Here is a 27925-nt window from a genome sequence, read left to right on the forward strand (position 1 = left end):
ATAGTGGCTTCTGCTTCAATGACAAGTATACATCACCATCACCACTACCCCCTAAAAAGGCAGATAAGGACTTGCATTAAAAAATTAGTAAGATGAAGACAAACTTGGCTGAGTATTGTGTGAAAGAGGGACAGAAAAGATGGGGGGGGGGGTGTTAAAAAATGAATGGGATCACCAGAGTACAGACCTAGAAGAAGAGCAGAAAGCCAGACTCAATTAAATAAGCCTGGCTCTTGACATTGGGCTTATTGCGGGGTCCAGGAGCTGGTGCATCTTTCTGGTGAAGATGTAGAATTGTATCGTTTTTGTTTCTCCTCTTGGCAGCAAGCAGCCTGCATGCCCCAAATTTTGACTAACCACTCGGGTCAAAAGCAATGGCACTCTAGAGCAAGCAGCCAGAGAGGCTGTTTTTTCTCAGGGAGCAAAAGTGACACGATGACTGAAGTCTGTGAGCACCGAGGCCAAAGAGGGATAGTCTGCAGCTGCACTTCAGTTTCATGCTCACATTTTAAGAGTTTCAACACCATATGGTGTCCTTGACTCCAGCGAGTCAAGTTTTACCAGACGATCAGCGCTGTGACACCCTTCCCTGGGACTCAGCTGCACCCTGCGGCTTTCGAGCTCTCCCCAGACATCCGGGCACCATAAATGACCAGCAGCATTTGTTAGCACGGGCTGGGGAGGCTCGGGGGGGGGGGGGGTCCTCGCCACCCACCCTTCTCAGGGTGGGCACACGGGGCTTCCAGGTACCAGAGCCAGCTTGCAACACACGCAAACTCAGCAGACCTGGGTTTTCAGGCCCAGGGCTTGAATTTGTGACCATGACTTCCCATGTTCTCTTTTACAACGGTCAGAAACACACCACCAGAGCAACCAGTTCCCCAAGTATTCCACAGGCTTTGCAGTACCTCCTAACCAGCACATAAAACAGAAACAGTTGAAAGACAAATTATGCCCTGAAAAAGAGTGGCCGTTTCTCTGCAGAGAGAACGCAGTGAAGGCAGCATCTCTCCACGCTGCCTCTAATGCAGTCCCAGCGGTGAAGCAGGACACAGATTTCCATTATTAGCAGCTCTCAAAAGTACATGAGACAAATCGTCTGGTAGTAATTATTAACGACAAGAGTTTTTTGTACTCTGAAGATTTTTGTTTGCAGTCCTGGATTGCAAAAAAGACACTGGGTGATCTCCTCGCAGCCGAGGGAGCAAACAGGCGCAGGTACTAACGGAGCAGCGCAGGGCAAGGGCTGCACCGCGAAGCGCTCGTTTGCGCCAGGCACAGATCGCATCTGAGACGCTGTCGCCGTAGCACGCCGCAAGCCACAAAATAAGCAACCCGTTCTGTGCGGATCTTTTTTTCACACTGGGGATCTTTGGCAGTTGGAGCGTGGCCACCACTGCCGGGATCGGGATTCAGCAGCGCTGTTTCGCTGCGCGCCACGTCACTCCCCACAGCCAGCACGGGGACTTCCCAGGCCTCTCTCCTAACCAAAGGAGCGCGGTGCCCTCGCGAGCCCTCCCCACCCCTCTCTCAATGCCCTAAACTGACTGACGGAATGAAATTTGTGGAGTGAACTCAGTTGCTTTTGATCTCTATTCAAGGTGCCATCAAGGGATCTTAATAGGTAGTATCTTAGCAAACGCTTTAAGGCCTGAAACCGTCATTAAAGAACCTCCTGATTCTCACACTTGTCTGAAAGAATAGAGGAGCAAGCTGCCTTCAAATGCCAGTTGACAGATGGGAAGACATATGGACTATAGGATTGCTGATCTAAAGAGTCAGAGCCATGGTCAGGCGGAGGAAACATACATCTTTATTTTGATGTTGACCTCAAAGGGAAGAGGTCTGAGTCAACAGAGAGGGGAAAGGGCAGAAAATATCACAAGTCTGAGGCCAGGACTGCTTTGAACTTGAGGACAAACATACTAAATGGTACGAAGTTGACAAAAAGGCTTCCTGACACTCCGTGTCTACAAATTTAGCAGTCTGACCCATATAGCTGCTTGATGCATTTTGAGTAACGAGCCGAGCGAGGATCAGTAATGCTGATGCAATCTCCTGTGGCACCCACGAAGTTTGCCGTTTCTTCCAGCCCCAGCTATTCACAGAGCCCAGAAAGAGCCGCGCGGGAGCCGGAGGCAGAGGCACATGGGGCCACTTTGGGCTAACATCCCCTGAGATCATTTTGCCTATCTTCAGGGGTTACAGTGGTGCAGGATCCCCCAGGGCCACAGATCAGTGGATCCCTGCAGATCATGTCTCCTCAAGTCCTGTATTTGTTTCTGTACCGGCTCTGTACTGAAAAATGTGTGACCCCATCCCAACTCATTAACATTGCACATAGCATTTTTATATAAAACTCCCCTAGGACATTTAACTCTATCCCTTTCCAGCACTGAAAAATGCCCAGGATAAAGTTTAGATATTCAGAGCCTTCTGCTGAATGTAAATGGCTGTGCGAGGAATCCATGAAACAAACTGAGGCATAGATATCCTATTGTCTTCCCGGAAAAAAGCAGGGCCTTTCAGTTCACTGTCTTTCTTCACGTCGCCTTTTTATTACGAGTGTGCACTGATGAAACTACTTTAATGCAGTCTGTTCCAAGAGATTAAATTGAATGTCTGTGCAGAGTTTCAGCGCTCAGCAGCATAGCATGGCAGCTCCATTTCACATCTCTGGGACACTGGGCAGGCATAAAAATAATTGCAGACTCAGAAACGATCAAGGAATGTACCCGGCTGCAACAGATGCTGTATTAAAAGGAAAGACAAAAGCTGAAGTGCATAATGAATTTAAAAAGATTTCTTTATCAAACATGTCATTTGTTTGAAGGACTGAATTGCTGGCATCAGATGTGGCAGATCAGCTTGTTACCAAAGTGAAACATGAGGACTGCTATGCAACGGCAATTGATGAGTCAATTGAAATCACTGATGTTGCTCAAATGCGCATCTTCATTTAATATGTCAATGGTCAGAAGTTAACCAAAGACCTTCTGTTTTTGCTGCCACAGGAGCAAACCAAAGGCTACAAAAGATAGTGTGCTAGCACTGAACCTCAGAGGTCATAATATCCTTAATAGGAGTTGACGCTCCAGCTACGCTTGTCTGTGAAAAATAATTTCTGACATACCACTAACTGCTGAACTCAGACTCGTGAGCGTCAGTGCCTTGTCCATCAAACCATTCTCTGAGCTGAATTAAAAGCAAGATATTAAAATGGTATTAGCTTACCCAGAAACACAGTCGTCTGTCTAAAGCTGACATCTATTCCTTGTGCTTATTATTTTGCATTTCTCCTTATGGGGATATTGTTGAAAATAACAGTTTGCTAGGTGCTCAGGTGTTTTGATGATGGACAAAAATAAAAATTACGCTTGGTAAAAATAGAGAGCGCTATTTTCAAAACTCTTCCCCCTTCCAAAACAGAAAACCAAAACACAACCAAACACATTTCCTCCATCGTTCCTAAACACTTCTGGAGGAAGACAGGTGTCTGGATTGAATTTGTTGGCCTTGATACAGCAAACCTAAATAACCTTGCTGAAAAATCTCTACCGGGTTAAATTTTCACACAATTTAGAAAGCCAGAGAGAAAGGAGACAGGGTGAATTCACACGAGACAATTTTCAACCGAAGTATCAAACTGTATTCTCACTACAGAAATTAGCAATTGATAGAGAGAACATAAAATCTATCTCAGGATCTTTGGGACGTATTTTGAAGATCTGATTTTAGAGAGGCAAGTCTCTTCTGAGCTTGATAAATAACCCCCTGCCGAAACTCGAGGACGCAGGAGCAGACGTAGCTGGTCAGGAAGAGCTTTGAGCAGCGGTTGCTCCACGGGCCGTGCTGACACGGCCGCGTCTGCACGCGTTTTGCTGCTCCGGGATTTCCACCCCCGGCCAAGCGAGGCAGAGCAGCCCGTCGCTCGCACGCGAGCACCCACGGGGCCGGGGCGGGAGCAGGAGAAGTCGCTGGGTGCGCAGCAAGATGGAGAGAAGGCCCCGTGCCTCTGCTCGCGACCAGCATGCGATCCGAAGCCAGCTGCAGCACGATGCCTAGTAAACACTCTGGGATTTGTTAAAAACAAGGCTTTTCTAATATGCTGAAGATGACAGACCTCAAGTTGTCATATAATAAACTGGTGCGTACATTCCCTCCTCCAAGTAACCAGTAATGGCACAAAAGCCCTTGCAGCTCCAGCCTGTCCCTCCTGCCAAGGATTGTCTGAGCTCGGCTCATCCCGGGTGCCCCATTGGGATCCAGATATAGACTAACACAGCTCTGCAATGCACAGGGGCCGCAGTCATGCAAGGCTTGATCCAACCCAGACTGGAGTCAGTGGAAAGGTCTGCGTTGACGTAAGCGGACGGAGCACCGCACCACGGAGCCTGCTTTGGAAAAGCGAGCGGCGGCCCCATCACCGACGCCAGAGCCCCGCTGCTCAGGGCGGCCGCGCGAGAGCAGTCTGCAGCGCACGCCGAGGAGTGCTGGATCACCAAACGGCCCCACAACCTGCCACGTCCCGGCGCCCAGCACGGGAACCACGGCCACGGCAGCGCCAGCCCAGCCCGGCTCCTGCAACCCCTGATCAAGGGAGCGAAAACCTTTTCAGCGCTGGAGCTGCCCCCGCCAGCACTGCAGACCGCTCTGCACAGGGCACATCCCGACACGCTTCTCCAAAACCTCCTCGCGCTTCAGCAGGTGCCTGCCTAAAGAGGCTGCAAAGGCGAAAGGCTAAGCTGTGCGTATCCGCGCACCCGTACGCGGAGCAGCTCCTCTGCCATACCAGTCTGGCCGCCTTTTACTCCCCCCTCTTCCTCCTCCTCCGAGCCACGTTTCTTTTGTGTCTCCTCCTTCACGCGCTGCCCGGTTCCTGTGCTGCCTCCAGCCCCGGCGCCGTCCCCCGCTCTACCCGCCAGCCTGCTCTTCCACGCTCTCTCCAAGTTCACCGCTCAGCCAGCTTTTCTCTGGGATTTGCTGCAGTTGTAGGAGCAAGAATCGAAATGGGGAGATGGTGGGCTTGGGGCCCCCGCCCTTACGCGGGCTCCGGCACCGCGACGCTGCTCGCAGGAGACAGCACCAAGCCAAGGGGAGCAGCGTTCACACGCGCCTCACCCCCGGCTTGGGGCCTGCTGCTCTGTCGCAGCACTAAAAGCTGCCCACTCAAGCCCTTTGTCTTAAGGATTTCCATCCCGGCTGCAGCAAGTGCACATTTATTGGTGGGAGCAACTGCAGGGGAAGCAGCAAACAGCGCGCGCCTGCGTGCGTGCCAGCGCGGGGTGCGCCGCGCCGCTGCCGAGCGCCTCCGGAACGCGCGACCGAGTCGAGATGAAATATGTGACTAATCTAAACTGGGTTTCCTGGTGCCTTTAAAAGAAAAGAGAAATCATTTGGCATCCTCTCTCGTGACATAAGCAGCTCAGGCAGCGCGTTAGGGAGATACACTGGTGGGAAGAAGCGGAGCCGAGGGGAAGGCTCGCGACGCTGCGTCGCAGGGCTCAGACACCTGCCTTATTATCGCCGGCGATGCACAGCGCGGCCTCTGCTTCCTCCCCGGACGCTGTTCACGCAAGGGAAACCGCACGAGCCCTGCTCGGGGCCTGCTGGAGACGCAGCCTCGCAGCCCGGCGAGAGCCGCTCCGGGGAGGCAGCTCCCCCCGCCAGAGCCGACCGCAGCCTCCGCACCCGTGCGCGGGGGCACTTGTTGACACTTCAAAATAATATGTTAATAACAGTAAAAATCAGCAGCACCCGCCTTTCGTTGGCTTCTGGAGGCGTTTCGCTGGAGAAGGGGTCGCGGGGCAGGACGCCCAGCGCGCCGAGTGCCATCCCACACGTCCAGAGCTGCCCCTGGGTTTTCCACATCCCGCAGCAAAGCTGCTGACAGGAGCAGGACGGTTCCCTGTTCGCACAGCAAGAGCACTTTGCGAGTCAGTGGAATACCAAATTTGGTAGAATGTCTCCCGCTTTGGTAGGAGACATTACAAACAACTATGCGTTTTAACACGTTTTTGTTTTACACATCATTCATTTCGGGGAGGGGGCGGCGATCGTCTGCTGCAGACAGCTAGTAATGCTCCCAAGAATGAAAATGTTCATTGAAAGATAATGAAAACCAGACATTTAGCAACATTTTCATTTTGCATGTTTAAATATTTATAACTATGTTCATAAAACCACATGTTTGCTCTCCTAATGCTCTAGCAATCGTGTTTATGAAACGCAGTATTTCTCCTCTGCCCCTTCCTTGCGTCAGCCTCTCTGCCGGGCGCGCTTTGCTCACGCTGCAGCACCGACGATCAGCCTTTATGTAAAAGACTGCCCAAGATTAAGAACAGAAAATTACAGCAAAAAAAAAAAAGCACATTTTCGCAACATTAATGTTTCACTGATGCATCTGTGATTTTAAACTTTGCAGGGGGCATTTATGCTGGCTTAATTCTTTCACAGCAATTTATTGTCAGTCTGGAAGGAAACTATTTCTCAACCTACAGTAACACAATGAAATCTAGAAATATAAGTGTGATAAAACTGCAAGGCTGACGTAAACTATTATTCTCTCTAGAATACTTCTTTTTCTAGCTTGGGCAAAAAATAAATGATAACAAAGAAACTTGCTTTAATACCGCGGTTGCTCCAGTTTTTGTTAGAAATTTCTAAAAAGCTGATCCAGGGGCCACAGCCTGAAACTGGGACTATTACACTTAACAAAACTAGACATGAGCACACTGCATTTTGCTCTATCCTCTGATTACAGCCACGAAGGATATAGCTTAAATGGTATGTCATGGTAGAGTAAACCTGTAGGAGACTACGGACGCAAGCCGAGGCTTACAGGACCGCTCCGCACAGCGAGGGACCCAACGCAGGTCCCGCTGAAATCACTCAAAGGCTTCCACGCATCCCAATAGCTGCTCTGCCAAGATCATAATTCTTAAAACGCCCTTTCCCAGCTCGTAATTTTCCAAAAGAAACTCATGATTATGTCGGGGGGGTGGGGTGGGGGGTTTAAGCATCTCCAACCCGAGATTTCTCAAAGGGCCGGGGAGCTCCTCCGACACCAAGTCCTCAACGACACATTTTATTTTAAGCGCGGCCCAACGTCCTCCCAAAGGTAGAGGGAGTATCTTCAAGGTGCAGTTTCAACTCCTTTGGTCCTTTGCCTGCCTCCTCCTTCCGAAGCAGCAAAGAACAAAAAGGAAACGACAAAAAAAAAGTCGTAGCTTGCGATGTCACATTGGTATCTCATTTTAAATACAAATTGAGCACTTGTAACAATATGAAAGTAAATCATTCCACTTACTGCATTATTTTAAAATACTTCTACAGGCCAAGATTAAAAATTAAATATAGATTTTACTGCTGCAGGGTTGCCAGTTCTTATAATATTATCAATAGCCTCACTTTTAAAACTATAATTCAAGCTCGAGAGTCAGGCAATTACAGGAAATCTCAGACTACACTTTGAAATACAGATATATGCCTTCCCGGCCTCACAGCTGTCACAAAGAAAAAGGCAAAATAAAGTCTGGACCATGAGGCCCACAACACTGGAAAAAAGGGCAGGGGAAAAATGAAAAAGATGCCACTTTCTTTTTCTTTCTGAATCTCACCAAACTGAACAAGTCTGATTCGGGGGTGCCTAGCACATAAATTTTAAATATTTCTGATTGCCGGTATCAGTAAGTTCCTGCAGCAGCTTCTTTTCAGTAAAAATAAACATTACAGGAAAATGATTATTACTGGGAATATCTGCCCTCCTCAGCCCTAGGAGCTGCTGCCCCCGCGAGCGGCCCGAAGCCGAGCCCTGAACACCCAGCATGCGTCTGAGACACTGCTTCACGCTTGCTTTTCTCTGCTACACAGCAAGTTTTTTTTCTTAACTGAGGATCATATTTGGGCCCAAATTCAGACTTCTCCTACAGTTAAGGCCGAGTTTCTCTCAGTGATCTCAACACAAGTTTTTAGTCCTTTCTTGGGGATATTAATAATTACTGAGAAACTCAGGTCGATGGATTTAACAGGATGCTAAATGCAAACAAAATAAATGTTTATTTTCAGTAACAATGCAGTGAAGCGGTGAAAAACCTAATTTCAGCTGCGTTCTTCTAATGCAGATAAAAATCAAAGCAGGAGACAATGAAAATAGGGGGAAAAAATGAACAAAAAGAACAGCCTCTTGCCCCAGATGGCAGAACTGTGCTGTGTAAAGTACAGAAAGCAGGAAAAATTGTTTAAAAAAAAAAAAAAAGCATGCAAGATTTTGCTGTGCAATAGTGTCTTTAGCGAAACTGGGGAGGAATTTAAATAAAAGAAGGAAGGAGATATTTTTATTTCAGGCAGGTGCTCTAAGCTGATTCGCAGCCTCGCGGGACCTGGCGGCTATTTTCCGGCGCGGGTGCTCTCCGCGGCACGCAAACGCAGGGAGTGAACGCCGTGACCCTGTCAGCAAGCGGCCGCGGCCTCCCGGGAGCGGCGGGACACACCGGTTCCCCCCACGCCAAACACCGGATTTCACTGGCCCTGCTCCACTTTTTTCCCCGCAGGGAGAGCAGCTCACCGAGCCGCCGTGCACCTGCGGCTGCCGCGGGCCCGACCGGCTCCCACGCTGCCCCGGCGAGGAGGGGACCTGCCGGACCCCCGTCCCGCCCGCCCGGGTAATTCGAAAGCTGACGCTATTGAACAAGTTGCCAAAGCAAAACCATTCAGCTAAATTCCCTTCTTCTCCCCAATCCTTTTTGCTAAAGTTTCTTTTCACACAAATGGATAAAACGGAGAAACACTGCCAAAGCGTTCGCTAAGAGAAAGCCTGCGCGGCGCACAACCTTCGTCACCGAGAATAAAATTCAGCATCCTGCTACCAGAACATATCTGCTCCTTCCTTAGCGCAGCCACCTCCCTCCGTCCCGCACGAGCCTTTCCACGCACGCGCCTGCAAAGCCACCGAAACGGCCTCGCCTCGACCAGCGCCTTCGGCAGCCTCGCTGCCCGGCGTAAGCGCCCACGCAAGCCCCTCTCCTGCCTCCGGGCACGTCCAGGTGAGTGGGCGCTCGCGAGACGCGGATCATGCTTTTAACCTACACGGACAGCACGGCAAGATGACCCACGAGCCTTATTTCAGGGGATGGGCAGCTCGGTCTGCGCGACACAAATTATCTCCTTCTGCACACTAGACATTACAATTATTTTTCTGCAAAGAAAGTAAAGCTTCCCCTCGCATTTCACCTCTCCAGAGCAAGCGTGCATCTCTGCAGGGAGATTTCCCAAGCAGTTTGAACCACACCAGCAGTGCAAACAACAGGGATGATTTATCAAACAGTCCTGAAAGTTAGGCTCAGCCGAAAAGGCTGTTATTAGTTAGCGTGCGCTGCATTTAATTTGGGAACATCATACGAAAAAAAAAATGCAAACACACAACACTACACCCAACTCATTGCTCTGGAAATCAGAGCTTTAAAGGCAACAGAGTTATCACAGGAACTGACTTCCTGGTGCCGCAGCGCTGAGACCCGTGAACGCAACCTGCTCGAATGCTGTCAGGCCTCTGCCTCCGCGCTGCGTGCAACCACCGGCTGCTAACGGCACGCACAGGGCTTGGAAAAAATATATTATTTTCATAGGATTATGCCAGACACAGAAAGATATGCAAAAACAATGACACCAAAGGAATCAAAATATTCACGGCTCATAAAGCATGGGGAGAAAGGGCCGGCTCCAGCGCCTCGCCTGCCTCTGCTCAGATGCTTTGTAACACAATGCAGCAACATTACCCCTTTTAGAAAACCATCCTGAGCCCTGTTTATGTGGGGACAAATCCAGCTAATCCTGCTCACACAAGCGAGCACAGCAGCTCCGAGGGGCCTGCTGGCCTGAGAGGGGATGGCAGAGTACGGCCCCTTTTTTGTGCCGTCCTGGGATGCTCCTGGGGAGAGACGCGGGATCCACCAGTAACGACGCACCAGGAGCGGGGCCGATGCGGCACCTGCTCTGCCGGGGCCATGGCCTGCCCGTGGCCAGCGCCACGACGCTCTCGCCCGTGTCCGCGTGCCCCGACCGCCGGGCCCTGGCATCTGAAACCACGAGCTGCCTGACCCGGGCTTGCAAAATTGGCCTGGGAAGCCTGGGAAAAAGCAGGCTGCTCCTCGCTCCGAGGCTCTGCATCTCCCTGCAACGGGCAATGCCAGGACACAGAGCGGTTCTGCTTTTTTTAGAGAAAAAAAGTCTTTTTTGTCCACGAGAGCTGAGGAGCCCGCAGCGGGGGACAGTCCCGGCCTGCACCCCGGGGTCTCCAGGCCGGCAGCGTCGCCGCGGGGCAGCAGCACGGGGCCCGGGGCGCTGCAGGGGGGACACGGCCCCCTGCCCCACGGTCCCCCGCGCAGTGCAAGCGCTTCACCGCCGAGCAGCCGCAGCCCCCTCCGCCCCCAGCCCAGCCCCTCCCGCCCCCTGCCACGCGTCGGGGCGGCTGTGCGCGGGGGACCCACCTCGGCCGGCTGCACACACGGCTGTGCCCCCCCCCCCCTTCCCCGGACGGGGAGGCCCCGGCGTGGCGGCCCGGGGGAAGGCAAATTATCCGGGGGGCCGGTTCAAGGCCCTGCTCTCCATAGCGGCCTCTCCCGCAGGCCCAGCACAGCAGCCGTCGGGGCAGGCGGGAGGGAGAAGCCAGCGTGGGACCCGCCGGAGCCCTGAGGGGGCTGCGGGGGGGCACTAGCATCGTCGGAGCCGCATCTCCCCCCGTGCCCCCCGGGCGGCCCGAGCAGAGCCCCCAGCCCCGGGACGGCGTTTGGGGGCCCGCGGCGCTCCCCAGGGCAGCCGGCCCCGCGCCCCCCGCGCCCCCCGCCCCAGCCGAGCGGTACCGACCCCGAGCCTACCGGCACGTCCCCCGGCGCGGCGCCGTCCGAGCGGCCCAGGCGGGCGTCCGAGGAGAGCCGGCGGCCCCGGGCGGCTCCGCTGCTCCGGCGCGGCCCCGCGGGCTCAGCCCTGCGCACAGCGGGAGAGACACTGCGCTGCGCTGCGCTGCGGGCCGCGGCCCCGGGGAGCTGCTCCGCGCGGCCCCGGGGAGCAGCCGTGCGGCTCTTTTACCCCTTCCTTTGGCAGCCGGGCAGCGCCGGGAGCGGTGCTCCAGCTTCCTCCCGGTTTTCAAGCCCGATTAACCTTTTTTTTTTTTTTTTTTTTTTTTTTTGCGGAGGCAAGGAGCAGAGGAGACTTGTTGCGAGTTAATAAAGAAGCGGGGGCAGCGTCTCCCGGGCTGCCCGCGGGCCGAGGAAGCCCCCGCCGCGCCGGGCCGGGCCCCGTGCGCCGCCGCGCCCCGCGGCGAGGCCAAGCCGGGCCGTCCGGGGGTCCCCGGGCAGCGGCGGGCGGGGGGGCGCGGGCAGCCGCCGGGGCCGAGCACCGGGCCCGCTCCGCCGGGGCTCCGCGCCGCCCGCCGGGACCGCGGCCTCTGCCACAGCGGCGTCGGGGCGGGAGCCGGGCCCGGGGGCGCGGAGGTTTGCGGGGGGGATCCCCGCCGTCGCTCCGGGTGCTGGGGGCTCCTGGGTGGCGCTGGAGGAGGTTTCGCGGGTGGGATTTCTCCGCTGGACCCCGTCTCCCTCCTGGGGACAGGCACATTTTGCCGCATCCTAGTCAGGGAAAAAAAAGAAAAAAAAAAAAGAGAGGAAAACACACACGAGCCGGACGGTGCCGGACGGAGCCCGGCGCGCCGCAGCCCCCCTCCCAGCCCCCCCGCACAGCAGCCTGCCGGGGCCGCCGCGATGCATGCAAGGGGCGCCGGGCGCAGCCCGCCGCGGCCCCGCTACTCACCGTCGGGGCCTCCCCGTCGAGGCGGCGCCCGGCGCTGCTCTCCGCGGCGGCGCGGCCCGGGCTCCGGCCGCTCGGGAAGGCGGCGGGCAGCGAAGCCGTCTGGAGGCGGCGGGCGGGGACGAAGGGCCGGAGAGGAGCCACCGGCGAGGAGCGAAGCGGCTCCTCTCCCGCACGGCGAACCCGAAAACAACGGCGAGGCCCCGCGGCGGCCCCGTCCCCCCGGAGCGGGGCGGGCGGAGGAGGTCAGAAACGGCTCGCGGGGGCTCTTTCCAAAACAATAAACTTTTAATGCTAAAGCAGTTATAACCAAAAGCTGTACAGAGGGTTTTTTTTGTTTGCATTTTTTTTTGTTAGAAAACAATTTTTTCTCCCCCATAAATATTGTTCAGTTCCCGGCACTTTGTATCAATAATTAAATTACGAACGATAAATATGGCATCATGGATATGTATTTACAAAAAAAGTTATTACAAAAAGGCAACTGTTATACTAAACGTCACAATCTGGGTAGAATAAACACCACATCCTCATCCTGAAAAATACTGACCGACCCCATCAGACGAGAATACATTCACAAGTGTAATGCTTGGAGAGAGAGAAGGAGAAAGAGGAGGAGAGCAGAGAGAGAGAGAGAGAGAAAGAGAAGCAGTAGGAGAGCTAGAGAGGAAAGTTCAAGACATAACAGGACTTTGGCACGGTTTAAGACTGTAAGTTTAAACAATCACCACTAAGGCGAAGGAGAATTTTCATCCTCATGTCAACATCCCACCGAAAGAAGGAAAAATAAAACAAACAAATTAAAAATAAAAAGTGGGGAATCGGAGGAAGAAGAACTGGGGCGGAAGGGGGAAATAAAAGAAACGACGGCGATTGCAAAAAATGACAACAACAAAAAAAAAGAAATCCAATCCTGAGAAAAGGACATGGCTAGTCCAGCGTCTGGGCTTGCAAAAAATAGTAATAATTATAAGGTAATAATAAAAGACCCCCCTCCGGATCCTGGCGGTTAGCTAGGTGTAGCCCTATGCGGTCGTTGGCGTGGAAACTCCGTTTCCGCGGGAGCGAGCGGCAGCCGGCTTGTCTTTTCCCTTGTTCCCAACGCGTTTGGTCCAGTCTCTGGCTGGGGCAGCAGCTGCCTTCACACGTACCACTCGTTAAAATTGGGGGGCAGTCCGGGGTTGTGGCCAGGGTTACTCTGAAGGGCGGCCGGCGGCGTTTTAGTGGAGTCCTTACTGCCGGCGGAGCCCACCGCGGGGGGGGTCGAGGACTCGTACCCCGAGCTGGCGGCAGGGGAAGAGTCCGACCCCTGGGATTCGTGCACCTAAAACCAACAGGCAGAGATGGGAGCGAGCCCCGGGCCCCCGCCGCCCTGCCGAGCCGGGTTCAGACGTCTCCCTGGGGAAGGCAGGACACCGGCGTCCGCTGGCTCAGCCCCTGCCCTGGATCGGGCAGCGCGTGCTGCGGCGGCCGCCCCGAGCACCGCGGCTCAGTGCAAACGGCTGCCCCAGCTCCTGGCCGCTTCGCTGCGGCATCCCACCTCGGGGAGCTGCAGCATCCCGCCGCGAGGAGCTGGAGCATCCCGCCGCGGGGGGCTTCGGCATCCTGCCGCAGGGAGCAGGAGCATCCCGCCGCGGGGAGCTGCAGCGCAGGCTGGGCTGCATTTGCACAGCCCTCCGAGCTGAGCCCCCCTCGGGCAGCCGGGCAGCGCTTGCACCGGCTGGAGCACAAAAAGAAACTACGCCATTTCCCCAGGCTGCGCTCCAGCCAGGGCCTAGGCACCGGGCACCACGGCAGCAGCGCGGACACTGCTCTCAGTCTTCCCTGGCCGGCGTGGGAAGCGGCCTGGAGCGCGTCCCCGCTGCGGGGGAAAGGGCCGGGGCGCGGGAGTGATTACCTTCATGTGTTTCCTAAGTGAGCTGGGGTGGGTGTAGGATTTGTCGCACACCTTGCAGATGTAGGGCTTGTCCGAGGTGTGGACGTGCATGTGTTTCTTCCTGTCGCTGCTGTTGGCGAAGCGCCTGTCGCAGCCCTCGAACTCGCACTTGAAGGGCTTCTCACCTGCGAAATTCAGAGAGGTGAAGCAGGGCCGCTCCCCCTCCGTCTCTGCCAGATCTCGGGGATGCAGGCGCATCCCAAGAAATAAAGCAGGGCAGGGGGCCGGCGGGGGCTGCTGCGGGGGGATGCACCCGGGCCGGCCTTTGTTGCTGCTGCGGCGCCTGGCGCAGCCTGGCCGCGCTCGGCCCCGGCGGGGAGGGCACTCAGCAGCGGGCCCGGGCAGCGGGGACACCGGGATAGATGCCGCGGCTCGGACAGTTTTACAAGCCGCACTGAAGAGCCGAGACGCGGTTGCTCCCTGCCTTCCCCCCCATGCCACGCAGAGGGCCGAACTGAGGATAGAGCTGCAAATAAAAATACTTTGACGAAAGTATCGCTGATTTAATTAGGAAAGGTGCCAATCATGCCTTAAAAAAAGGGGGGGGGGGCGGAAGTCACCGAAAACGAGGTTTCATCAGCATTTGCCTGGTCCCTCAGCAGCAGCGGCCGCACTCCCCGGCAGCCCCGGGGGGACTCACCTGTGTGGGTCCGCTTGTGGATCTTGAGGTTCTCCGAGCGGGCAAAGATCTTCCCGCAGCCCGGGAAGGGGCAGGGGAAAGGCTTTTCCCCCGTGTGCACGCGAATGTGGTTCACCAGTTTGTATTTCGCCTTGAAGGACTTGCCCTCCCGCGGGCACTCGTCCCAGTAGCAGATGTGGTTGTTCTGCTCGGGGCCGCCGACGTGCTCCATGGTGACATGGGTCACCAGCTCGTGCATGGTGCTGAAAGTCCTGTCGCAGCTCTTCTTGGGCCGGCTGAGCTGGCTCTCGTCGAGCCACTTGCAGGAGAGCTCTTGCTTGATGGGCTGGCGCATGTACCGAAAGAAGGCGCCGGGGCCGTGGTGGTGGTGGTGGTGGGCCGCCACGTTCATGCCCATGTTCATGTTCATGGGGTTGTAGTTGTGGAACTGGGCCCCGGCGTAAGGGTCCGTGCGGGGGCTGGAGACGGCGCGGTAGGGGTCCGGCCGCCCGAAGAGCTCCCCGCGCAGCCCCAGGTGCATCTGCCCGTTGTCCACGTGCCCCGTGGGCGACGTGTGGCTGGGGCTCTGCTCGTGCAGCCCCGGGAAGAGCAGGTAGCCCGGGCTCTCCGCGAGGCCGCCGGGGCCGTGCAGGCCGCCGGCCGAGCCGCCGAAGATGCCGTGCTGCGCCGCGCCCGGGGCGGCCTCGGCGATGCCGGAGCCGCGGTTGCGGAAGAGAAAGTCGCGCGTGGAGTTGAAGGCAGCGGCGCCGCCGTAGGAGGGCACCTGCCCGGCGTGGTGGTGGTGGTGGTGGTGGTGGTGGTGGTGGTGGCCCAGCGCGCTGGCGTAGCCCGGCGCCTGCGGGGTGAAGGCCGAGCTCTGCCCGGCGGCGAGGTCGTGCGGGGCCGCGTTGAGCTTGAAGGCGGCGGCGGCGGCGTGCGAGGAGTCCCCGAAGGCGCCGAGCCCCATGCCGGCGGCGGCGGCGTCGCGGCCGGCCATGTCGTGGTGGCGGGGCGCCGCGAAGCCGCCCACCCCCAGCGCCGGGAACTGCGGCCCTCCGTCCAGCAGCATCGTCATGGGCGCGGGGCCGACGGCGCGGCGGCAGCCTGTCCCCCCTCCCGCCCGCCCCCGGAGAAGCAGAAAAGCACCCCAAAGCGCCGCCCGCCCCCCGTGGGCAGGCGCGCCCCCCCCGGCCGCGAGCGGGCGGCCAGCAGGCGAGCACCCCCCCGTCCAAAAAACCCCCAAAACAACAAAAAGCGCGCGAGCCGCGACCCGCCCGCCCCCGCGGAGCGGCGCCCGCCCCCGGCCGCGGGCCGCGCAGGCTGGGCGAGGCGCAGCGCGGCCCGCGCTCCCGCTCGGCGCCGTCGGGGCACTGACGGGGCGCCCGCGCGCGCCTCGCACATAAACCGACGCCGGGGCCAGGCCGCGCCGCGCCAATGGGGAGCCGCCGGGCGCCGCGTCACCTGACCCGCCGCCCGCCGCCCCATTGGCGGCGCCGCGCTTGATTGGCACGCGCCCCGCGCGGGCGGCGGCGCTGATTGGGCGCGCGCGCCGCGCAGGTAAAGAGCGGGAGGGGGGGGAGCGGGGGGGCCCGGGGAGCGCGCGCGCTGTCCCACGCGCGGGGGGCGAGACGCGCCGCGGGGTCCCGCGCGACACCGGCCGGGCATTGCCCCCCCCCCCCGCGGTGCGCGGAGTGCGCGCCCCGCCGTGTCCCCCCCTCCCGTGCGTGTGCGTGCACCGTCCCCCCGTGGCAGTCCCCCCCCCCGTGCCCACGCGCGGCCCGCGGCGCCCCGCCGTCCGCGTGGGACACGGGCCCGGCCGCCCTCCTGGCCGCGGCGGCGCGAACCCTCCGCGCTGTTTAAAAAACAACGAACAACAAAAGCCCGAACGGCGATTTGTTAATTCTGATTTATTTATTCTTTAAGGAATAAAAGCGAAGGCAGCACAAGCGGGGCAGCGCGCCCGGCGCCGCCGCCAACTTCGCGGGCTGCCGCGGAGCCGCGTCCCTGCTGCCGCCTGCGGCCCCGGCGCTGCCGCTGCGCAGGGGCGGGGAGGCGCGGAGGGGCCCCGGGGCTGCGCCCTGCCCGCCCGCGTCCGCGCACCGCTCCCGCGCTGCCTGTCCCGCACGCGTTCCTCTTTTTTTCCCCTTTTTTCAGTTTCCTTTCCCCAAGGCGACGTCGCGCCGTGCAGGGATACCGCGCGGGGAGCCCGCTCGCTCTCCGGCTGCCGAGCGGGTGCTGCGGGGGCCGCAGCGGGCCGGAGGCAGAGCCAAGGCGGCCGGAGCGGCGCTGCCCGCGGCCCCCCCCGCCCCAGGAAAGGCTTCGCTTTATTTTCGGGTTTGCCAGCGAGGGGGGGAAAACCAAACCGATGTAAAACCCCCCCCGAGCGGGGAGGCCGGTGCCGCCAGCCCGCGCCCTGCCGGGCCCCAGAGCAGCGCGGCAGCAAGAGCAGCTGGGGGGGGGGGGGGGGACGCCGCGCACCCGCGCAGCCCAGCGCCGCGGCCGGCGGCCCGGGCCGGCCTTCGCCCCCGCGGGGCCGCCGCCGACGGGGGGGCTTTAATGACTGCAGCCCGCGGGGGGAGGTTGCTCGGCCGCGCCCCCCCCCCCCCCCGCCAAGAAAAAAAAGGAAAAAAAGGGGAAAAAAGAAACAGAAGGAAAAGCGCGTAATTCCGTTAGCTGCGCTGAAGTTGCCGCCGCGGAGCGGCCGGGGGCGGCTGCCCTCTGCCCGCGCGGCCGCGGGAAGCTGCGGAGCAGAAACAGGGATTTTTTTTTTGCCGGACAGACCCTCGCTCGGGCGGCGGGGGCTCCGCGGGCTGCGGCGGGGCCTCCGCGGGGCGAGGGCCGGGAGCCGCGGCGGCGGCGCTGGGCGCGGGCGGGCTGCCCCGGGCGCCTCTGCTCGCTGTGCGGAGCGCGGCGCTGGCCGCTTTGCCATGCTGCAGCGTACTCGTGCACCAGGCTACATAAACTAACCTATAAATCTTTTTTATACGTTTCCCATCTCTACTCTGCCAACTTTGCACGGGTGTGTGCGCGGGGCGACAGCCGCACGGACACCATTTAAATGCTATTGCTTCCTACGCGGAACATGCTGGGTCGAGGACCAAGAATGGCATAAAAAGCGTTTATATTTTTAAGTACGTTGTCAGTGTGGCCTATGATAATTTTTTTTTCGCCGTGCTTTCGAAATAAAAATTGTATTCTTTTTCTCGCTTCGGGAAATTGCGTTTTTATTCGGCGGCATTTCTGCGCGATCCCAGATTCTTGCATTTATTTTTTCGAGGCGAGGGAACATCAGATCTCTCTCCTTTTTTTAAAAAAAAAAAATCTATCTCGATTGCAAACGTGCGAACAGCAGCGGCCGGGAAGTAGTCTCGCCGGCCGCCCTGCTGCCGCCGCGCTGCCGAGGCAGGCGGAGAGGGACACCCCGCTTTACGTCAAGCGCGGATATTCGTGCAATTTGCTTCCACCAGCCTCTTTTTCTTTTTTTTTTCGGGATGATTTGGGGAATTTAACAGCGACGAAAATGCGAAGCCCCGCGCGAAGCGGCGCGGCAGCTGCGGCGGCCGGTGCCCGGCAGCCCCGGCAGCCCCTGGAGCTCGGGCCCCGCTCCCGCAGGCCGGCCCGGAGGAGAAGCGGCCCCGAGCCGTTCGCACCCGCTAAAGCGGATTTTTTCCAGGTGAAGTTTCGGCGCCGGTGGCCGGCAGGAAGGGGTCCGGCTGCGCCGCCGGTTCCCTCGCCCCTTGCTCGAAGGAAAAGGCGAGACAAAACCGGGGCAGCAAACCAAAAAAAAAAAACAAAAACCAAAAACCACCAATCCCCCGCGCCCTTGTGCGAGCTGACCAGCGAGGGATTTTTTTTTTATAAGCCCTAAATACCTTTTAAAATGCAGTGTATCGTGGACAAATGAATATCACTAACAAGCGTAAAGACAAGTAGTTTTTCTTCTGCCACAAACATATTGCATTTGCGGCGTGATTAAATGCGACCCGGGAGCGAGGGAGCCGCTTGCGCGGCGGCTGTCACTCAATGCCCGCGCATTTGAACTTCAGCGACGGGGCCGGAGCAAACAGGGCTGAACTTCCACCGAGGGAGGGGGCGAGGCGGCAAAGGGCAGGCGAGGCGGGCGGACAGGCGGCCGCGGGAGAAAGCGGAGGCGCCGAGGGGCTCGGCGGGGCGGCGGCGCGGGGTGCGCAGGGGCGCGGGGTGCGCGGGGGCGCGGGCGCTTCTCGCCGGTTTGGCGCCGGGAAGCGGGAATTACGCCGCCAAAACGCGGTTTAAATAAACTGCTCGTTCCGCTGCGCGGGGGGAAAAAAAACAGAGTGGGGAAAACACTAGTGGCGAAGAAATGGGTCCTGTCTCCCCAGACGCAGCCACAGACGAGCGAGCCGGGGCCGCGGCGTCGGGGGAGGCCGCCCCGGCGAGGGGAGGCCGGCGGCGGGCGGTGCGCACCGGCGGGGCTGCGCGGCTGCGGGGCCGGCGGCCCGGAGAGGACCCCCCCCCCCCCCGCTCACGAACCCACCCCGCGCAACCCGCTGAAAATCGGGCGCGGTGCGGCGCAGGCGGAGGGGGGGGCAGGATCCGCGCCCTCCGGCCGCCCCCTTGCAATCGCCCCGAGCCCTCGGGGAGCGGGGGGGGAGCGTGAATATCTCAATCAGCGAGGAGGTGACCCGTGACCCGCAGGGTGGCTCTATTGTCGCGCTCTCGCGGGGGACCCAGCCCCGAGCGGCCCTTCTGCGTGACTGAGCCCTCGGGGGCAACGGCGAGCCCGGCCGCGGGCCGCAGCGCACCCGGCGCGGAGCCTCCCTGCGCGCCCGCGGCCCCGTCCTGCCCCGCACCTTCCCCGGGGGGACGGGCCGGAGCCCCGCACCCCGCGGCGGGCCGAGGGGGACCCCAGGGGCCCCGGGGCCGCTCGGCGGCTGCGCTCAGGCCGCGTTTGCGGGCTTGGTTCTGCCCTGCGGTGAATGCAGCGATGCTCCCGAAGGTCGGTGGGGCAGCGGGGGTAACGGGGACGGCTGCGAGGGGAAGGGCTTTGCACGAGGCCGCGAAGGAGCGGCTCCCCCCGCCGTCTCCTCGCTCCCCCCCCAAAAAAAAGGCGCCCGCCCCGACGAGCGGGACTGGAAGCGGGTCCGCGGAGCCGCCTCCCCCCCGGGCCGGACCGGCCGCGGCTCCCGACGCGGCCTGCAGCGGAGCCGGGCACGAGGCGGCGCTGCGGAGCGGCCCGGCCCGGCCCCGACGGCTGCCGCGCCCCCGCCGCGGCCGCGGGAGCGGCGGGTCTGCTCCGCGCCCTGAGCCCCGCAGCCGGGAGCGCAGCGCGGAGGACGGGCAGCCGGGGGAGGGGGGGGGGGGAGCCCAGGGCCCCGGCACAGCCCCCCCGCACCTGCGGTCCCCGCTCCGCGGCTCGGGGCTCGCCCCTTCGGGCCAGCTCGGGGCCTCGCAACAGGTGTAACCCCCGTGCAAGGCCGTCCCCGGGTGGCGGCCCAAACCGGCACCCCAGGGGCTGGAGACAGCGGCCTCTAAGCGATGGGGGGCCGATGGGGGGGAGCTGCCGGGCTCGGGGGGGCAGCGCCGGGCCTGCCCTCGGGGGCCGCTCAATGCGGGGATCCGGCTCCCCCCACCCCCACCCCCCAGCAGGGCAGCAGCCGCCGCCCGGAGCCGAAGGGGCGGCAGCGACCGCGAGGGTGGCTCCCGCGGGCCCGGGAGGCGATGTTGCCCGCCCCGAGAACATGTCGGAGCAACGTGTTGAATTTTTTAACGTCTTACAAAAAATCCTGGCGCGGGCTGAGCCGCTTCCGCCGTTTGCCTTCCCCCATCCTGCCCCGGCCGCTTCGCCCGGCCGCTCCCCCGAGCGTGCGGGGGGCAAAGCCGAGCCCCCGGCCCGGCCCGGCCCGCTGGGGCCATGTGCCCCTTCCCTTTTCCCTTTGACCCCCCCCCCCCCCGGCAGACGCGCCGCCGCCGATCCACGGGGCTGCACCCGGCTCCCCGCTCCCCTCCCCGCCGGCCACCGGATTTCTCCCGGGGGTTTTGCCCCGAGGGCCTCAGCATCTGCCCGCAGCCGAGGGCAGCCGCGGGGCTCCCGGGGGGTCAGCGCCTCCGTGCGCTTCCGAGGTTTCGGGCTAGACGAAGCCCCGCCGTTCCCCCCCCCCCCCCAAATATTTTGGCTATCGAATACTCCGAGGGGGGCGGGTTTTGCGCGCCGGCCCGCGCAGGGGAGTCGCCGGGGGCGGGGGTCGCTGCCCCGCGGCAGGGATGGGCACCCCGGCCCCGGTAACTACCCTTTAACCCCCGCGCTGCCCCGGGGCGGAGGAGCCAGGAGGTGCCTCCTGGAAGCCTTGTTGGTTTTGGGGTTTTTTCCTCCTTTCCCCGAAGGAGCAATTCTGTAACGAGAACCTGGTTTGGCAGGAGCCTGCGAGATCGCGTTATAAAAAGGTACCTCAATTTAGCAACGCAGGAGCAGACGGTGCCGGGAGGGAGAGGAGGATTTTCATTTAACCTCGGCTTGAATGGGCACCGCACGAAAAATAAAATAAAATACATATATATCCCGAAACAACCAAGCAAAGCCCCATTTCAGCGCTTCTATTGCGGCTCCCAGTTGAAGGCAATTATTTGCCCTTGTTGCATTTAAATGCCGGATTCTGAGCGCACACTCGCCCCGGCAAGAGCCGGCCGGCGGCTCGGAGCCGCGCGGGTGGATGTCGCCACGAGCAGAGCTGACCGCGGCATTTCGCCGCCTCTCAAGTTTTCAAAGCCAGGAAACAGCCATTTCCCGGTACCTTCGCCCATTCCCCGATTGCTTTACAGGCGTCCACGTTTATTTTAAAAACTCTTCCGAGAGCTGTAGTAAATTGCGTTTGCTTGTAGCTACAAAGGGGAAAGTTAAGCATTTGTCTGTGCTGTTGTATAGGCAGCCAGTTGTTTTAATTAAAGGGTGGGGATCCGTGATATATACACCAGATAAAAGCAAATGCACAGAATAAACTAATTAAAACATTGTGTTTGGAACACATTTTATTTCTTTTTTTGATCTTAGTTGTGTTTTAAAGAAATGTCAGCGCACTATAAAGCAACCTTATTTCCCTTATAGTGTGCGGCGCTTTTCAAAGGCTAGTGTGATATATTTTAGAAAAGAAATCCCGCTGTGAAAGCTTGCGTGTCTTCTCTTTACCAAACTAAGCTCTTGTCAATCATGCCAAGGCATATCCAATCACCAAGTCCCTTTTCGGGAAGCAGCTCATCCCGCTGTGCTTTTATATATCACACCGCCGCGTGTTTAGATGCGGTTTTACCATCACTTGCGGAGCGGCGGCTGAGCCGAGCGCAGCCCCGGCTCCCCCAAACGCCGGGGCTGCCCACGGGCTGCCCGGCCGCTCCTCGGCCCCTGTTCGCCCCCCAAACGCCCCGGGCAGCCCGCCTCGACGGGGCGGCCGCCGCGCTCCCCTCCGCGCCCGAGCGCGCAAAGCGCCCGCGGGAGCCCCAGACCTGGAGGGGCACGAAAAAAGCCGCCGCCCAGGCCGGTTAGGCATTAGTCTGCAGGACTTAGTCGGGACCGTTGCCCTCCGCAGCCCGGACGGCACTGACCGTGCGGCACAAAAACGCCCCTGCCGATAACGATAACGCCTGTTTTCTCCCCCATTTTAACGGAAAGCCCCGAAGTCGTTGCATGTGCGCCGCGTTTACCTCCTGATCCCGACTGCAAGTGAGGGGAAAATATATATATACATAAAATATACGTTATATATATATATGCTAAATTTCTGGACCCTAATTGAAGACAAGTGGCAAGTGGTTTTTATTACCCACCCCCCCCGCCGCCCTTCCTCCTCCTCCAGCTCTGAGTGTTTTCAGACAAACGGTGCAAACCTCGGGCAACGCACACGCACAGAAACACCCCGCGTTTCTCCCTCCGCCGACACAGCGGTATCGCCCGGCCCCTGCAGCCGCCGCGGGCGCGACCTGCGGGACGCGGCCGAGCGCGGCCCCCCCGGCGGCGGGGACGGGCGGCCCCGGCGCCCCTCTGCCGCCCCGGGCACAAAGGCTCCCGCCGCCGCGGCTAGCTGCAGGCAAGGATTTTTCCCCCGTTCGCTCCATCATTTTATCTCACGGGATTTCGCACCCCTCGTTTGCAGGAGGCGCACCCAAATTTTCCCCAAAGGCGGGCTTCTCCCCACGGTCCTTAGGCGGGTCTGGCCAGACCGGGAGCGGCAAGGTGATTTCGCCGTTTACCCTCCAAAACGGGACCGAAGCGGGCGTCTATTTTTATTTTATTTCCCGTTTAATGCACAGGCTGCGACGGCTGCTCTGTTGCAGCCCGCCTTGCGATGCCGAGAGCTAAAGGTGCAAGTGAAGGCGGGGGCCAGTGATGCAGAGAAAAACAAAACAAAACAAAACAAAAAACAAAACAAAACCCAAAACATATATATTCGTATATGTGATTTTAAGGATGAGGATATATATTTATCTATATATAGATACATGGATGGGGATATATAGGTATCTTAGCTCTTTCTATATATATCATTATCCTTGAAGTCCCTGGTGCTTTGGACACGGGGACCCCCGGTACCCGCCCCGCTTGCCTTGCAGGGAGACCCGCTCGCGCGTTCGTGCCCAGCTGCGCTGCCACCGCACCTGCGGAGCGCCCAGCGCCGGCCGCGGGGATGCCCCGTGCGGAGCCGGGCTGGGACCCTGCCCGGGGACCCTGCCCGGGGACCCCCCCCGGCGTCGCCGCACCGCCCTGCGCAGCGAGGCCCCCCCCGCCCCACCCCGGGGTCCGCAGGTAGCCGCCTCCCCCCGGCCGCCCTCCCCGCCTCTCCCGGCAGAGCCGTAATTCGCCGTTTTCCTTGGAAGCCCCCAGGAGTTTTTCTCCCTGTCAGGCGGATAAAAGACCCTCCAGGTCCAGGTTTCCCACTGCCCCCCCCCGCAAGCGGCGCTCCGGGCGGGGGCTCAGCGCTGCTCACCGCAGCGTCGGGCCGTGCGCGGGGGCCGCCTGGCTGCCCCGGCCCCGGCTCAGCCTCGGAGCCGCCGTGGGGCTGGGCTGGGGGCTGCGAGGAGGCGGCCGGAGGGGCGCAGACCCCCGGCGGGAGCTCAGAGCTGGGAGGCAGGAGGCCGCCTGGGCGGGCACCTTGGCCCGGCGGGATTTCGCCCCTGGGGACACCGGAGGCCCTGGCCCAGGCGCTTGGCACTGGGGAGCAGAGCTCTGGCACGGCACCTCGTGGGCAGGGACCCAGGGCCACCACCCCACCCAGGCCGAGGACACACAGGGCCACCAGCTCCAGCAGCTTGGGGGGGGGGGGGTCTGCCCCCAGGGCTAGGAGTCTTGCCGGGCCCCCGGCAAGAAAGCAGGAGCATCCCCGCTGCTCAAAGGGAGACCAAGAGGGGCCACCACGCCGGTGGGACCCAGAGCCCAGCCACGTGCTTTGGGGTGGAAACACTGCCAGTACTGCTGCTCCCTGGGCTCTGCACGTGCAACGCGTGGGTTTTGCCTGGAGCCCCCTGAGGAGCAGCCCCTGCTTTGGTGGTACCAGCTCCCATCCCACAAAATAAATCCTCTGCTCCAATCCAGCCGGACCTAGGGCACAGGCAGGGGAGAAGGAAAAGGCACCGGGGTGCATCAAAACATGTCTGAAGGACCGCAGCAAGCAGGTGAACCCCTGGCCTAGCACGGGCTGAAGGAAGTGCAGTGACTGCAGTGGGGCCGGGATCAAGACTGCTATCCCAAGCCGTTCCCGGCCGCACCGGGGGCTCAGCAAGCACAGCGGGCTCTGCCATCGCGTGTGCTGGGTGGCCCTGCAGCAGCGGGGGGTTGCAGCAGCAAAACCTGCTGGCGCTGCACCAAAGCGGGTCCAGCTGGAGCTGCTAAGAGAGCTGCAGCATCGTCTGCGTCCGGAGCAGCTCCGGAGACCCCACGGACACCTGCACACACCTGCCAAAGCCCAAAATGCCCAGCAGCTCTCCAAAATTGGAGGGGCTCACTTAAAACAGTACTCAAATATCAGCATTTCAGAACAGCGCTGCTGTCTCATCCCCTCCCCCTCCACTTTTTGCATTGCCTGGACCTTTGCAGGGCACTGAGATGCACTTACAAGGTTTCTCTCCACTAAATAATGAATTTAACAATTGTTAGGGAAAAGGAAAAAGGAAAAAAGGAAAGAGCAAAAGCAGAAATAAGCACACAAAACTAGGCTATAGTCTGGAGAGAAAAAAGAGACAAGACCATCTCCAGCCTCAAATATCCAAGCAGTACACACAATTCAACACTAAAATAAGCCTCATCAAATGCAGAAAAAAGGAAAATACAGCTCTCCCATCAGACCTAGAAAATATTACAAATGATCAGTTTTATCAGCCTTTTTTCTCCCTCCGCGTTGCCGGGAGGGCAGTGTCCCCTTGCCGCGACCCACCTCCCACGGGGCTGAAGGTGCCAGGGCCCGCGCTTCCCTGCCGGCAGCTCCCTGTGCCAGGGCACGGGCTTCCCTTCCCAGCACTAGTGATCTCTCCAAGTGGTCAGATTTGGGCCCAGAGGTCCTTAGGGTTTTAGCTCATTTTGCCCCGTGAAAGCCTTCCCCATGCCCCAGCGCAGCACCAGGGAGGGGAGCTGGCTGCCAGCCACTGCAGCTCACCCCAGCCAGCCCACCCCACACCCGCACACAGCCCCCATCTCACAGCAGCAGCACAAGTTACCATCACGCTGATCCCACTCACAGGAAAACAGCAAAAGCTGCCCACCCAGCCCAGACAGCTACCCCAGCACCAGGAGGGGAGCACTTACACACCAGAATCCCCAAACAGTGCTTAAACACCTTTGGAAACCTTTGGAAAAATAAGCTCCAGGGAAAGTCCAAGGCAATCCCAGCAGAAATCAGCAGGCCAGAGCCACACCAGCAGCACAACAGCCCCCTCACCACACTGCCCAGCAGCACCACACGAAGCACCACCTCTTTTCTACCGCAAGCACACCCGCACGCTGCAAACCCAGCCCATGGGCCGTGGGCGCAGGCTTGGCTCGTTACAGCCGGTGATGCCCCTCACCTGCTGAGAGCTCAGGCCACGGGGGGCTAACAGGGGTGCAGCGTGGGGCTGGTTTCGGCACCCTCACCCCGGCACTAACAGGGGTGCGGTGTGGGGCTGGTTTCGGCACCCTCACCCCGGCACTAACAGGGGTGCGGTGTGGGGCTGGTTTCGGCACCCTCACCCCGGCACTAACAGGGGTGCGGTGTGGGGCTGGTTTCGGCACCCTCACCCCGGCACTAACGGGGGTGCGGCGTGGGGCTGGTTTCGGCACCCTCACCCCGGCACTAACAGGGGTGCGGCATGGGGCTGGTTTCGGCACCCTCACCCCGGCACTAACAGGGGTGCGGCGTGGGGCTGGTTTCGGCACCCTCACCCCGGCACCCCGCCGCAGCAGAGGCACCCTCCCGTGCTCCCGCACAGTGCTGCTGAGCTGCGGGGGGCTGCGCGAGCCGTGGGGAGGCTTTAGGGACCGCTCTGCTGGGGGGAGCAGGCAAAAGCTCAGCCTGGTATCTGGAGAGGTGGGAATAGGATTTCTAGCCTAGCACATGCTTGTGCCCATTTTGAATCCTCAGTCTCTGTGTGTTAGATCAACCAGTTTTTAATGTGCGTTTTCTTGTTGGAATTTGTTTTTTATGCATTTTTAGTATGAACACAGGAAACTACAAGCTCCTGAATCCATCCAGGTAAAACAGTGCATGAAGCAGCAATGCACAGCTCAGCCTTCCTCTCTGTGCAGTGCAAAATACCTTGGGATGCTCAAATCCTCCTAATGAAGACAATAACAGATAAATAAAGCACATGGCCTAAGATCCTCAGCAGTACCCAACTCTCATGAATACCGATGGCAATTAGATGCCTAAATAAATGCCCTTGGGAAGAGGGTCTTGGGGCGCAGGCCATGGCATCATGTGCACTCGCAGCCCACCGACCCCAAGACAAGGCCGGGTTTTTAGGAGGTGGCAATACCGTCATTAGTTGGCTGATATGGTCCTCATACGTTTCTTCATAAATTCAGCACAATTTCGTACTTGTTCTTGAACTCCAGACAGCAGATAGCCAAATTGTTTGGATTGGGACGTTTTCAAGGTACGAAAGCAGACGATACCCGCGCCAGCAGTGCAACCGTAATCTCCACCCTTGGCACCAGGAGCTGCGTAAAATAGCAGCATAAAATCGGAATTTAGAATTACAAACTCGGCACCAAGTTCTTGCTATAACTGCTGCAAAACTGCACGTATATCTCATCACAGGAACAGTGCTATCGTTTTTAATGGATTACATTTTATTAGATTTTTGAAGAGTGTTCACATCATAAAATGCATGCAGGAAGTAATGCGTATGTAAAACACATCCACATTAATTATGAAAGCCAGAAAATGAATCATATATTACTGCAAATATATTATGCATTTCTTACATCGCTTTGCCATGGCATGTTTGCATGATGGAAACAGAGCTAAGAAAGAAAGGCTGAAAGAAATCTAGGAAAAAATAACGTTAGCTGAGGAGGAAGGAAGAAAGCAGAACAGCACGGAGGGAAGATGCGATACCAGTATGACCTTATTTTTATAAGAAGCCAAACTAATGGCCATTGCGATATTTGAGTACCTGGGACCCAGGAGTTGAAGACAGCCGGTGGGCTGATTTCTTTGACAAAGTTATTGGTTATTTTGATGACTAAAACATACAGCCTGTCTTACCGAAGGTTGCTAGAGTTTGCAGATTTCTCTTTGTTTTTCTAGAAATGACTTTTCGTGCCTGTTTGCTGATTTGAGCGGAGAGTTGGTGGAGCACTGTGTATGGAGAGCAAACGGGCTTTCTAAGAGGATGTCTTATTTCCTGCCAAATTTACCACTTCAGTTCCGTGCAGGAGACTTCGCGTTGCTTTGATTTACTGTCCAGGCTATAAATGGAGATCTGTTTGGCTATGGTGGAATGAAGAACAAAATTACCTTTTTGTCTTGCGGGAAGAGCATTACGGCTCTGTGCAGCCAAAGCACACGTCTTGTCCAGGAAACACTCGCTGCATGTTGCTGTGTTACGCACTGCTCCCGGCGTGCCGGGCAGGGACCAGCCGCGGGGTTAACGCCGGTGAGGTGGCCTTCTCGTTCGGCAGCTTTCGGAGTTTGCAGAAAAGGCGTTTGTATGGTTTTATGCCGCTCCTGAGCAGGAAGCGTTTTCCAAGCTGGCTGTCCTGGGGCTCAGGGTCCCGCTGAAGCTGTGGCATTGCTGTGCTGGCTGTTATGTCGGGTGTGAAAACTCGGCTCGTAGAGCCGGGCAGGGGCCGGACACCCTGGAAGAGTGGCAGAAGCTGCATCCCTGTCCTTGCACAGGTGCTGCCGTCCTGCCTCCTCCTGCGGCTGCCATCCCACCGCCCTTCACTCGTCTGCGAGGCTGCAGTGCCAACTGCAACAGAAAACAGTTTTCACCATCCTAAGATGTGGCCACAGGGTCTGCACAGGCAGCGGTGATCTCACCCTGCAGTCCATTCCCAAGCGCAACCTTTACTAGGTTTTAATAAAAGTTTTATTTTACGCTCAATTTGGCACGCATGCACTTAACTG

The 27925-nt window shown here is 58.9% G+C and overlaps 1 protein-coding gene and 1 long non-coding RNA gene across 2 annotated transcripts; both read right to left on the reverse strand.

Moving 5' to 3' along the window:
• Nucleotides 1-1790: 1790 nt before the first annotated feature.
• LOC135329563 (uncharacterized) lies at nt 1791-10395 on the reverse strand. Its single transcript, XR_010391076.1, has 2 exons — nt 3235-10395; nt 1791-2751 (listed from the first exon to the last, which is right to left on the reverse strand). It is a non-coding gene; the product is annotated as an uncharacterized LOC135329563 (long non-coding RNA).
• Nucleotides 10396-12066: 1671 nt separating this feature from the next.
• On the reverse strand, nt 12067-15471 carry ZIC3 (Zic family member 3). The gene is made up of 3 exons (XM_026110936.2): nt 14376-15471; nt 13697-13860; nt 12067-13123 (listed from the first exon to the last, which is right to left on the reverse strand). Exons 1-3 carry the CDS (start codon nt 15427-15429, stop codon nt 12941-12943), a joined length of 1401 nt encoding a protein of 466 aa, XP_025966721.2. The 5' UTR covers nt 15430-15471; the 3' UTR covers nt 12067-12940.
• Between the last annotated feature and the right edge of the window lie 12454 nt (nt 15472-27925).

This window comes from Dromaius novaehollandiae, chromosome 11, assembly GCF_036370855.1.
Source record: "Dromaius novaehollandiae isolate bDroNov1 chromosome 11, bDroNov1.hap1, whole genome shotgun sequence".
Taxonomy (NCBI): Eukaryota; Metazoa; Chordata; class Aves; order Casuariiformes; family Dromaiidae; genus Dromaius; species Dromaius novaehollandiae.

Coding starts and splice junctions, on each gene's coding strand:
- ZIC3 (XM_026110936.2), bottom strand. CDS start 15,429: ATGACGATGCTGCTGGACGGAGGGCCGCAGTTCCCGGCGCTGGGGGTG. Junction 13,861..14,375: donor CCACAAGCGGACCCACACAG/GTGAGTCCCCCC, acceptor TGAATTTCGCAG/GTGAGAAGCCCTTCAAGTGC. Junction 13,124..13,696: donor CACTTAGGAAACACATGAAG/GTAATCACTCCC, acceptor TGTTGGTTTTAG/GTGCACGAATCCCAGGGGTC.